Here is an 11,542-nt window from a genome sequence, read left to right on the forward strand (position 1 = left end):
CTGATACCGATTCTAAACATTGATACTTTTAGGGAAATCCATGCCCTGCTGTATGGTCTCCAAAAAATGCAATGTATAACTTAGGGCTGCCTATTAGATGCCCATCTAGCAGCTGGATCCCTCCAGCCACTTTTCTTATTGGTACTTGAAAGAATAATTCTACAAGTTTGCAAGTGTAAATGCTCTTAATTAAGATGAAAGCATAAGCACAAATGTCACGACCATAAATCACAATGCGATTTTTCATGTAGCATTTTGAAATTCTTTAAGCTTCACCATGCCACCATGTTCATTGTATTACAATTCTTGTGAAAGACATGTCCCGTGAGTGATAAAAGTCCAACGTACAAAGGCAATAATACCTTGCAAATCAGCATTGCATGTTATCATCGAAACTTCAAAATCCCATTTTTGTACTCGTCTGAAAATGGTAATAAAAGCTGGCCTGGGAGTGTACTGTTGTGGATTCTGTTCTCGCTGGGAGGAAGAAGACGCAATCTGTAAGGTATCAGAATCCCATTTATTTAGCGGAAAGAAGAAGAAACCTTTTCCTGATGTACTTGCTTTCTTGGACTTTATTGACTGACTGCAGTTTATTCTTTCTTTTGCTGACCTTAAAAGATGCCAATTAGATCTCAACAATATTACTATTAGGGATCATTTCAGAAACCTCCCCTGAGGTTTCTGATAATTTCACTGAGCTCCCTAAGGTTTAAAAAATTATACATACCTCCTTTGTTATTTAAAATGATAATTTTACCCTTAAATATTTTAATGAAATTCCCTTATTTGGTATGCTTAAACTTAGAATGAGTTTTAAAATTATTTTTTCATTCTTATTGCTTTTTTAAAATTTTTCGTCAATAAAACTATAGAACTACCACTATTGCCTTTAGATATCAATTATAATCAAATGTCGAACTAGTGTTTTTTTTTTGATGAATTAATTTTATATATAATCCAATGTTTTTGCTGATCTTTGTTTTCTATTTTTTGGTATTAAAATTAACAATAAATAAAAAAATGGCCCAAAAGCACTACTAAATTATGATAATCCTATTACTTCAAAAATTTATAAACTCTAAATGAATTATTTCAACATTTTCTTTTCTATCTTACAAATCTAAATTCATAATAAAATACTATAAAAAATATCATATCATAGTAATAAAATTATTATTATAGTTGTTTAACAAATAGTAGATATGAACATGAAAATTTGACACCTTTTCCTTATAATTATACTAAATAATCTTGTAATTGTATATGGAAATAAATTAAAACTCATTCCACAAGGGCATTTTTGGGTATTCATTTAAAAAATTGACCAAGTCAATATTATTTAATGTTTTGTGACTAAAACTATCAAATCAAGGGAGGTAAGTGTAATTTTTCAAACCTTAAGCGAATGCAGTGAAATTGTCAGAAACCTCGGGGGAGGTTTCTGAAATTATCCCTTACTATATTAATTCTTGCGTTCACTCTGCAGTCCTGCACCTTAGAGTCCTTCCGGCCCTCCCAAAGTCACTCCCCCTCTCTCTCTCTTCCACGCAAGAAAATTGCCCCCTCATTAGTCTAAGCAATCAAGATTAATTGAGCCACTCTTTTGTCCGATAATATGGCTCCAATTTTGCTTAAATTGGAATGTGGACTGTTGAATGGCAAATAGTAGTGTAATCATTTATGTATATAGTGGAATGAATCGGTTGACTTGATAATGATTTTTACTCGAGAAATAGAGAAAGTATATTGCTATTGTAATTTTCTGAAAGTGATGTACAACATTCTATTGAAAGTGAAATAAAATAGGAATAATTGTTAATGCAATCATTCGAAAGTACTCACTCTATATAAAAAGTTAATTGCTTGCCATTGATCGGCACTTTATTAGGGAATACCCTCTATGATAGATCGAAAACTTCTACCATTTTCTAGGAAAAAAAAAAGAGAAAAACCCTTTATAATAGATAGAAGGCTTATCAGTTTTCTCTCTCTGTAACAAACTCTGTCAGCAAATTTAAAAGGCCAGCTAAGCTGCCAAAACAAGGCCAGCTCTGCGTAATGCAAAACCAGAGGACCTTACCTCACACTCTTCAGTACTTCTAGTACTGACTACTTGTTACTACCCCAGCAAAAACCTGCAACTTTAACTCCCCTTGCTCACATTTACAGCACTGATACATGCACAAATTGTCATAGGTATTGTTTAATAAATGCTTATCAATTTTGTCTTTACTATAATATAGATCTTCAGGGACATGCCTTTTTGCTAAAGGTATCCCAGAATTCACGTGCTTTCTCTCTTTATGAACTGAAATTTGCATCATCCGTAATCATTCTTGACATCCCACTTTTTTATTTTTCTCTTTTTTCCTTTTCTGAAGAGAAATGAGTGGATAGAGTTCTGGGCAGCTGTTTTATGTCAAGCAGAGGAGGGAAAGAAATTCTGTACTTTGGTTGGTGAGAGAAATTTAATTTGTTTGGTGGGAGAGATGGGAATGGCATGGCATTGCATTTCATTGTTGGTGATATTAGCGGGGCTGATGGTTCGTGGGAATGGATTTCCAGCTGAGGATTTTGTGGAGGCTTTGCCTGGGCAGCCTAAAGTTGGATTCAAGCAATATGCAGGGTATATTGATGTGGATGTCAAAGCTGGGAGAAGCTTGTTTTATTACTTTGTTGAAGCTGAGAAGGACCCTGATCAGAAACCTCTTGCTCTCTGGCTCAATGGAGGTTAGTGCTACTCAGTAATTAGTATAGTCTGCTGCATTTCCTCTGTTCTTTGTGCTTTTCTTGATTGTTACATGCAAGAATTGAAGTCAATTGGGCTCACATCTCGCTCTTACTCTGTCTGTTACACACAGTGAGAGCTGGCTTGGTTCTAATTTTGATGTGTACTGTACTTTCTTGTGTACTAAATTGATTAAGTATTCGGATGTTTAGATGTTTCTTTTGTTCCGTTTGTGTTGGGGCCAGGACACTGTACTTTCTTGGAAATTTCTGTTGGATAAGAATCCATTCTTTTATTCCTTGTTTATTATAAAACGAAAGTGAGTCCTGCTCCTTGCGCTCTTTCCGATTGCAGGGACAACTGTATATCCTTCAATAACTAGTACAAGTTGAACCAGAATTTCTTTCTTTCTTATCTTTCCAATGTGAAATTTCGATGAAAAGTTTTCCTACTTCCATAAAGTTAGGAACTTTCAAAGAATTTGAGGTGAAATACTAATGTTCAAAACATGCAATTCAGAATTCTTGAATATTTTATCGAGTTCCATAGCTTGGCTTCTGGTTTAACAGACAGAGTTTGAGCTCTTTCTGCTGAACTCCAAAACAATTGAACCATATTAGCTGTTGATTCAACTTTATTCTTTATTATTATTACTATAATTTACCTATAGATACCTCAGTTCTAGGGTGAGTAAAATGTTGTCTAATATTGTGATTAAAGTATAGTTATTTAACTTTAGGCCATGTTCGTGGGGTTTGTTTAAGATAGGCACTTAAACAGAGGTTTCACTTTGACCTATTCTTCTCTAGGCCCCGGTTGCTCATCAATTGGTGGGGGAGCCTTCACAGAATTCGGTCCCTTCTTTCCAAGAGGTGATGGCCGAGCCCTTAGAAGAAATAAGATGTCATGGAATAGAGGTATGCAGCTCAAGTTAAGATACCGGATAATTTTTAAAACTTATCGTTGATTAATCTAAGAAGCATGAAAAAGGCTCTTGTTTGTACTCATCTTTTCTGATGTTTTTCTTTTTCTTGTAGCATCAAATCTCCTTTTTGTCGAGTCCCCAGCAGGAGTAGGATGGTCATATTCAAATACAAGTTCAGATTACAACACTGGTGATGCCAATACAGGTAAATGAGACCATGTGGCTTTAAACTACTCTTGGATTTAATATAGATGGCCAGGAGGACGAGATATCAGTAGTAGGCGATTAGCTACACATGATGCTTGCAAATTCTCTAAGAGAATTGAAAATTTTTTTTTCTTTTAAAATTTCTGGCAGCGCGGGATATGCACATATTTATGATGGAATGGTTCAAGAAGTTTCCCTCATTCAGATCCAGAGCTTTGTTTCTCACTGGAGAAAGCTATGCAGGTAAAGATGGTTTGCAATGTGGGAAATGTTAGTCTGACTGTCTTTTCTTTTTTGTTGGGTGTTTGGTGATATCAAGTTCTGGGCTATGGTGTTTGAATTCTTTAAAGCACTTAAATAGTGCTCTTGTTGTAAAGTCATGAATAGTTTTCATTGAGTAATAGAAAATTTTCTGCCACTTTTGAATTTAGTGGAAAGCACGCGTGACCCGGCTCACCTTATCTTGTTAGAAGTGGAAAAAAAGAGAAAAAAAAAAGTAGCTGTCCTGGCAAATTGTTGTCACTTGAAGCTATCAAAAATTTTCCCTTTTTGTACAGTCATTTATAGATTTTATGTGGTCCTCAACACTTGCCAACTCTAAAATGAAGCCTACGGTTATCCTTAGTACTCAAATGGAGCCTGCTGTATCAAGGCTTCATGATTTGCTTGACCATGAATCTAACATCCCCACAGCTTTTCGTGTTTTCAGCATTCATGAATAAGGAAGAACAAATCCAGGATAGACAACATTTATTCTAATATTCAAGCTCAAAACAAAAGAAACAGGTTGTATGGAACATAGTTGTGGTTGACTGTAGAAAGTAATTTCCAGCTAGGCAAAACTGTGAGTTGTATTTTGTTTTTTTCTACATTCATAATTAGGTTTTATGTTGCTTACAAATGATGTTATGATTTCACTTGACATCAAGCCAACTCTTTGCAGTTCCTCTTGAAGATGTTACCTTCATAATTGGAAGAATGATATTTCTGTATGTCTTTTTATAGGTCATTACATTCCACAGCTGGCTGTTGCTCTGCTGGACCATAATGCAGATTCTAAAGATTTCAAGTTCAATATCAAAGGAGTTGCGGTAAGGAAAAATGAATTTCAGTTTTGATTCCGAGAGATTGAATAGTTTTCATTTTCTGCTCCGGAGTTTGAGGAGGATTTCTTGGTGTATAGGCTTCTGTTAGTTCATTTGGTCCTTGGCATTTACATGGTTTCATTTGGCCAGATGGGAAATCCACTCCTCAAATTGGATCGTGATGTTCCAGCAACATATGAGTACTTTTGGTCCCATGGGATGATTTCTGATGAGGTTGGCCTGGCTATAATGAACAACTGTGATTTTGAAGACTATACCTACCCTAGTCCCCACAATGTCACAGAAGCATGTAATTCTGCCATATCTCAAGCAAACCAAATTGTTGGAGACTATATAAACAATTATGATGTTATTCTTGATGTATGTTATCCATCAATAGTAGAGCAAGAGCTGCGACTAAAGAAACTGGTATTCATTTTTCTCCTTCAGTTGAAAGATCAATTAACTATTGCAGTATCTTCAAACACTTGTGATGCTATATTGTTTTACAGGCTACTAAGATTAGTCTAGGAGTTGATGTGTGCATGACTTATGAAAGGCGTTTCTACTTTAATCTTCCTGAAGTCCAGAAGGCTCTTCATGCAAATAGGACCAATTTACCACATGGCTGGTCCATGTGCAATGAGTAAGTCACTAAAGCATCCTTACTATGAACTTACCTTGCTCAAACATTCGAGACTTTGAACTGCTCCTTGCTTTGGACTTTCTCTGCTTCTCAACCTCCCATCCTAGTCCTCAAATATCATGGTTGAAAGTGCCTTCATTTCCATCTTCAACTACCACTTTGTTAGCATTTAATGCCAATCCAAGAAGAAAATTGCATTTTGTTTTTTCTTTTTTTCCACATCAAAGAATCAGGAAAGGAAAAAATAAGTGTATGAAGTTTTATTAAGCTTCAAGATCTTATTAATCTAGAAAAATGAGCTGAACTTCTTATTTAAGTTTGTGATGGAATATTCTACAAAAGTAATCTGTTCTGCTGAAATGAGGCCCTTGAGGCTCTGAAACTTGTGGTGTTGAAGCACTAAAAATGCCTCAATTCTGGATTAAGCATATGGATGGAAAAGAGAAAAAATTTGGGGGGGGGGGGGGGTGGGTGAGGGGAGAAGGTGGGTAGTTGAATTTGGGGGGACTCTTTGCATTGGAGAATAATTGCCAATTCTCTGAATATTTTATGCCTATATATCTTCCTAGATTTTTACACTACTGATTTCTCTTCTCCTTATACATTATTTAGGCATGCTCGAGAAGTTAGAGAGTAGAATTACGGAGGTTAAGTGCTTGAGAGCCTGCTTATCTTTTTTTCCTTTGTTATTGCAGTGATCTTAATTACACTCAAGCTGATGGAAGCTTGGACATGCTTCCATTGCTTAAGCAAATACTACAGAGTGGCATTCCAGTGTGGGTTTTTAGGTAAAGTATTAAACCATTCAAAAGCATAAAATGTACTACTACTTCTTTTAGTTAGATTGATCATTAATACAAAAAATTAACTGCAAATACAGTGGTGATCAAGATTCTGTTGTACCATTGCTTGGCTCCCGGACACTCGTTCGTGAACTTGCTCATGATTTGCACTTGCAAACTACAGTCCCATACGGAGCTTGGTTTCACAAGCGTCAGGTACATTAGATGCCAACATATTACCATGTATTTTCATGCTGCAACGAGGCTTCTTGTATCATTCATTTCTCGACTTTTCTTGCACAGGTGGGTGGTTGGGTAACTGAGTATGGAAATCTGTTAACCTTTGCAACTGTAAGGGGTGCTGCTCATATGGTACCTTTCGCTCAGCCTTCAAGGGCTCTGCATCTTTTCAGTTCATTTGTGCGAGGCTGGAGATTACCAAATACAACACAGACCAGGATGGATGATTGATGAAGTATAGATATTGTATTTGAAGCAAGTCTCGGGTGCTTTAATCCGTCTTGATCTTGGATATTGCCAAAGGCAGCATAAGAGTTATGTTAATCAAATGTAATAGGAACTAAAAAGAAGAACTGGAAATGAAATCAAGCAGATATTTGTTTTCTGTTCAGATCAAAAAATCCTTTAAACCTCGATCTACCTTTGAAACCTTTGGAAAAGGCAGGATTTCAGTACTAAACCAGGAAGAAAAATAAGACATACACGTATCAACGTTAGCTTGCATCACCTTTACGTTCTAAAGTAGTTTCCTTGCTTCCCAACTTAATTATATGCGGATAAACTGGGCTAGATCATTACAGCCTTGCGAATACTGAGCAAAGGACACTGAACTGGAGCAAATTAGTCAACTTAAGGGGATGTAAGGGAGGGTCTTTAAGTCCCTTCTTGGACTGTAGGTGAGGGTTCAAATCTCACCTGCAGCTAAAAAAATTCAAGGATTGTGCCAAAACACTCCCTTGGTCTAGTAAGACCTGTGTACCTGCTAGCCCTAAACATAACCTCTTTAGGCTCTCCTCCCCTCTAGTCTAGGATAGATAAATTATACAATAGTTGTTGTCTCGGAAAAAAAAAATAAGGGAGATGTAGTTTTGTGGTCCACTTAGTTATATCTGCTCGTTATTCCTGAAGCATAACTTTTCTTTTCTCTTTTTTTTTGTCCTTTTTTGCATTTGCTTTTTGTTCATCTTTATGAAGAGGTCTACTATGTTCATAAGTTAGTTTGCCCTCTAATCCGTTGATCTGCAATCCACTGGTTAATGTGGTTTTGCTATATGCTTCCATTGCTACTGGAAAAAGAGTTTTCCATCAATACCTTAATTCATTTGGATATGACAACAGTCAAGAGGAAGGAAAAGAGTTGGAAAGAAGTTAGTTACTTTTAAACCTTGATCTCCTAACATATTTTAGCTGGACACGTATTAATTTGCCTTCACCGCAACATGCAAAACATGGAATAATTGTGCAACAACCTCTATTTTTAGCCCTCCCACCGCCTGCGAATTCGCCATTCATTTCCTCTCTGACTTTACTCATTCCCCAGAGGAGCAAATCTACCTGCAAACTATTCCATTCACTGCATAAGAAGTTTTACAATATGGACTTGCCAGAGTTAACGGGAGGGAAAGTACGTTGTTCCAAGTATGGTTGGTTGCTGGTATCTCGAGATGAACTCAATTGGTTTTTCTTGAATCCTGTTACAAAGTTAGAGATGGAATTTCCAAGCTGTCCGGTTCCCTTCATTATTGTGGGCTTCTCTTCCCCTCCAACATCAATGGACTCCATGGTTTTTGGAATTTATACCAATTGCTATGTGATTGTCGATGCTAGAGTTTCAAAATAAATTTGCTGATATTGTGATTGTTGGATATGGGAAAAAAAGACTGGAGACATAAGCAACATCAACTCCTACATGCATTTCAAGTTTCCACTTGTGTGCCAATTTGGTACCAAGGATTGTTCTACTGTTTACATGTTAGAGGGGAAGTTGGCATTATGAATCCAGAAGATATTGACCATGGTTGGCATGTCCATTTCAAGTGCGTGGAGCAGAGTCTTCGCACTTTGATTAATCAAAGTTTCATGGTGGAAGTGAAAGGCCTACTTTTGGCAGTGCTTGTTACTCAAAGTCCAAAGCCACGTCCACGTTAAGAAACTAAAATTTTCAAACTTTTCTTGGGAATCATTGGAGGATTTGGGAGATAAGATGTTGTATGTTAGTCACAGTTCATCCATCGCAGAGGAGCAGTTACAGGGAAAATGGCAATGACTCTGCGTATGATTCACTACATACTAAGAAGTACCACTCTTTTGATGGTAAATCTTGGAAGTCCTGCAAACTGAGAGATAAGTTTGGATCTTGGATTAAACTTTTTTTTTGTCAAATTTTTTTTTTTTTTTGTTTTGAAACTTGTATTGAACTTAGTGGTTGAGGAGGTCTGATTAAAGATTATAACCATCGATCATAGGCTACAGGTTCACAACCTCGTGGACTTGCTTAAGCTTTTGCTTCCATTTCTCATTTTGGTGAATTACTTATTAAAGAAACTAAGCACGGCCGGCCGAATGACAGTTTAGCTATAATCGGTGTTGTTAAGACTCGGACCAGACTGATGGGTTCGATCGATCCGACTGTGAATCAACCTTCTTTTCGAGCTGATTTGTAGTACAAAATTACTTCGGTAAAAAATCAATCAAAACCTTCAAAAATCAGGTAAACCAGTGACCCATTTTGACTGGTTGACCCAGTTCTCAAACTTTTCTTTTTTGTTCTCCTTAAACATAATTTGAATTACCTATATTGTAATACTTTCATTTATGAATAGGAATAAGAAAACACCACTCACTTAGTGTAAATACCAAAATCACTCACTTTCTTGAATGGCCTTTAAATCAAAATGTTTTCATCCCTATCATCTTATCAATTTAGCATCAGTGATTTCAACTTGCATTAATTTGTTTTAATTTAGTTTTTCAAGTAATTTTTGAGAATTGATATATTTTAGTCATGGATTTATATTTTTATATATAATTATTAGGTGTATATTTGATTGCAATTCTTTGGAACATTTTGTATGATTGGCCAAATGTAACCAAGAATTTAATTTCAATATTTCTGAAACTTATAAAATTATAAAATAATTCTGACATCAAACTGATATCAGCGAGTTTTTGAGAACGATCCAACTGATCCGACTAGTTGACCCTTGATCAAGTATTTTAGCCGAGTCGCTATCAACTCCGAGTTTAACAACATTGGCTATAATGCTACTATTCCTTATGCCACGGACTTTTCTAATAACGGTTTTTTTGCTAAATGTCTGAGGTAAGGGTCTTAAATTCTTAAACCAAATGATCTGAAACTTAAGCTACTATTGCTTGTACAAGTTCGCTTCAAACCCTCTATCCCAAAATTATTCTCTGTCTCGTATGTCTAATGTTTATACAGCTGTCATGTGTATTGATGCATTGATAAATCAGGCAAACTCGTGGTAGTTGATAAGCACAAGACAGACGGGACAGAGGATAATTTCGAGATAGAGAATTCTAAGTGGTACACACTCTGGCGTCTTGGGTCGTGCATTCAATTACACCTCGTGGATGTTTAATTGAATCCTAATTATTTAAATCAAAGAACTTACTAACTTAAAGTCAACTAAGATATATATCGTGTGATTTTAAGTGCTATCAAGTTGTTTCTGTCATTTATCTACCCAAGCTTCCATAATTTTCAGACTATTCTCAAGCTCCGCTAACTACCTATTGATTTTTAGACTATCAACTCTCAATGCCTTCAATGAATTGTGCTTGAAGCTCTTGCCTTATAATCTGACTTTGGCTTTGTTTGCGATTGTGGTGTTTTCACTAAAAAAGTGTTTTTGAAAGGCAAAACACTTTTAGAGTGTTTCGTGAGCATCATCCTAGATTAGTTTTTAGTTTTTAATTTTAACAATATCAATTTGAATTCTAGTTTGATAGGATTTTATCTTGTAATTTGCTTTTTAGTTTGGTAGGATTTTATCTTTTGTAATTATTATCTTTGTAGGTAATTTCTATATAAACTCTTAACAATGTCAATGACATTAGAACGCGGTGAATATAACACCATCTTCTAAAATTTATCACTCCTTGTGGACAAGGACGGTATAATATTTTATTTTAAAGAAGCACTCAATACATTTGCTAGAATAGTCTGTTAAGAGAGAATGGAGGAACGCTTAGGATCTGCTTGTAAGTCAGGCAAGGTTGCTACAAATTCTTCATTGAATTTACTCCTATAGCAAAACTTAGGAACATGTACAATGCTTCTGCTAAGGAGAAGAGTTATTTGGCAAGGTGCAAACATAGCACATGCCGCCAATTCTGTGCGGCAAATATTGTAGGATCCAATGCTTTTAAATTCGGACAAGAGAGTGCATCGAAAAACCTTTCGGATTGCAGTTCAACTTTGGTTAAAAGGTTTAATAATTTTTTATTTATTTTAGAATTGAAAATTTTGAATAAAACTAAAATATTTATTTTAAAAAAATAAAAATAGGTTGAACCTTCCGATTTTTACCTATTTTTATTGGCTCAACTGGTTCTTGATCAAATTTGACCAGTTCAAATCGATTCTTTGAATTTTTTATTGAATTAGACCAGAGACATGGCTAGTTCACGATTCAACAGGTAGAATCTGTCGGTCCGATCCAGTTTTCAAAGCACTAGTAGGATCCACCCTCAGTCCCCCATCCCCTCTCCCCCAAACATTTGGCAAGGTGCAAACATAGCACATACCGCCAATTCTCACTGGCAAATAATGTAGGATTCATGTTTTTAACCTCCGATCGGAGAGTGAATCGGAAAACCTTCCGGATTGCAGTTCGACCGGTTCAACTCCGATTCAAAGGTTTAATAATTATTTATTTATTTTAGCATTAAAACTTTGGGATAATTTCACAAACCTCCCCTGAGGTTTTTGACAATTTCACTCTACTCCTTTCAGGTTTAAGAAATTACACCAACCTCCCTTGGTGTGATAATATAACTATAATGTCTTTCACTTAATAGATAATTCACAATATGATGCAAGGTTAAATAAAACCAAGAAAAAGAAAAAGGAAAAAGAAACCCTATCTCTTTTATTTTTCACCAACAACCATTCTTTCT

The 11,542-nt window shown here is 35.8% G+C and overlaps 1 protein-coding gene across 1 annotated transcript; it reads left to right on the forward strand.

Moving 5' to 3' along the window:
* The first annotated feature begins 2,000 nt into the window (after positions 1-2,000).
* On the forward strand, positions 2,001-7,029 carry LOC113749147 (serine carboxypeptidase-like 42). The gene is made up of 11 exons (XM_027292817.1): positions 2,001-2,199; positions 2,385-2,733; positions 3,541-3,648; positions 3,769-3,861; positions 4,014-4,106; positions 4,869-4,954; positions 5,099-5,377; positions 5,461-5,594; positions 6,290-6,382; positions 6,475-6,592; positions 6,680-7,029. The coding sequence occupies exons 2-11, from the start codon at positions 2,493-2,495 to the stop codon at positions 6,845-6,847; spliced, it is 1,413 nt and encodes a 470-aa protein (XP_027148618.1). The 5' UTR covers positions 2,001-2,199; positions 2,385-2,492; the 3' UTR covers positions 6,848-7,029.
* Positions 7,030-11,542: the final 4,513 nt, after the last annotated feature.

The sequence above is a fragment of the Coffea eugenioides genome, chromosome 10 (assembly GCF_003713205.1).
Source record: "Coffea eugenioides isolate CCC68of chromosome 10, Ceug_1.0, whole genome shotgun sequence".
Taxonomy (NCBI): Eukaryota; Viridiplantae; Streptophyta; class Magnoliopsida; order Gentianales; family Rubiaceae; genus Coffea; species Coffea eugenioides.

Excerpts from the sequence above, each read along its gene's own strand:
- LOC113749147 (XM_027292817.1), top strand. The coding sequence starts at position 2,493 with ATGGGAATGGCATGGCATTGCATTTCATTGTTGGTGATATTAGCGGGG. Across the intron at positions 2,734-3,540 it reads TGCTCTCTGGCTCAATGGAG|GCCCCGGTTGCTCATCAATT; the intron begins GTTAGTGCTACT and ends ATTCTTCTCTAG. Across the intron at positions 5,595-6,289 it reads GGCTGGTCCATGTGCAATGA|TGATCTTAATTACACTCAAG; the intron begins GTAAGTCACTAA and ends TTGTTATTGCAG.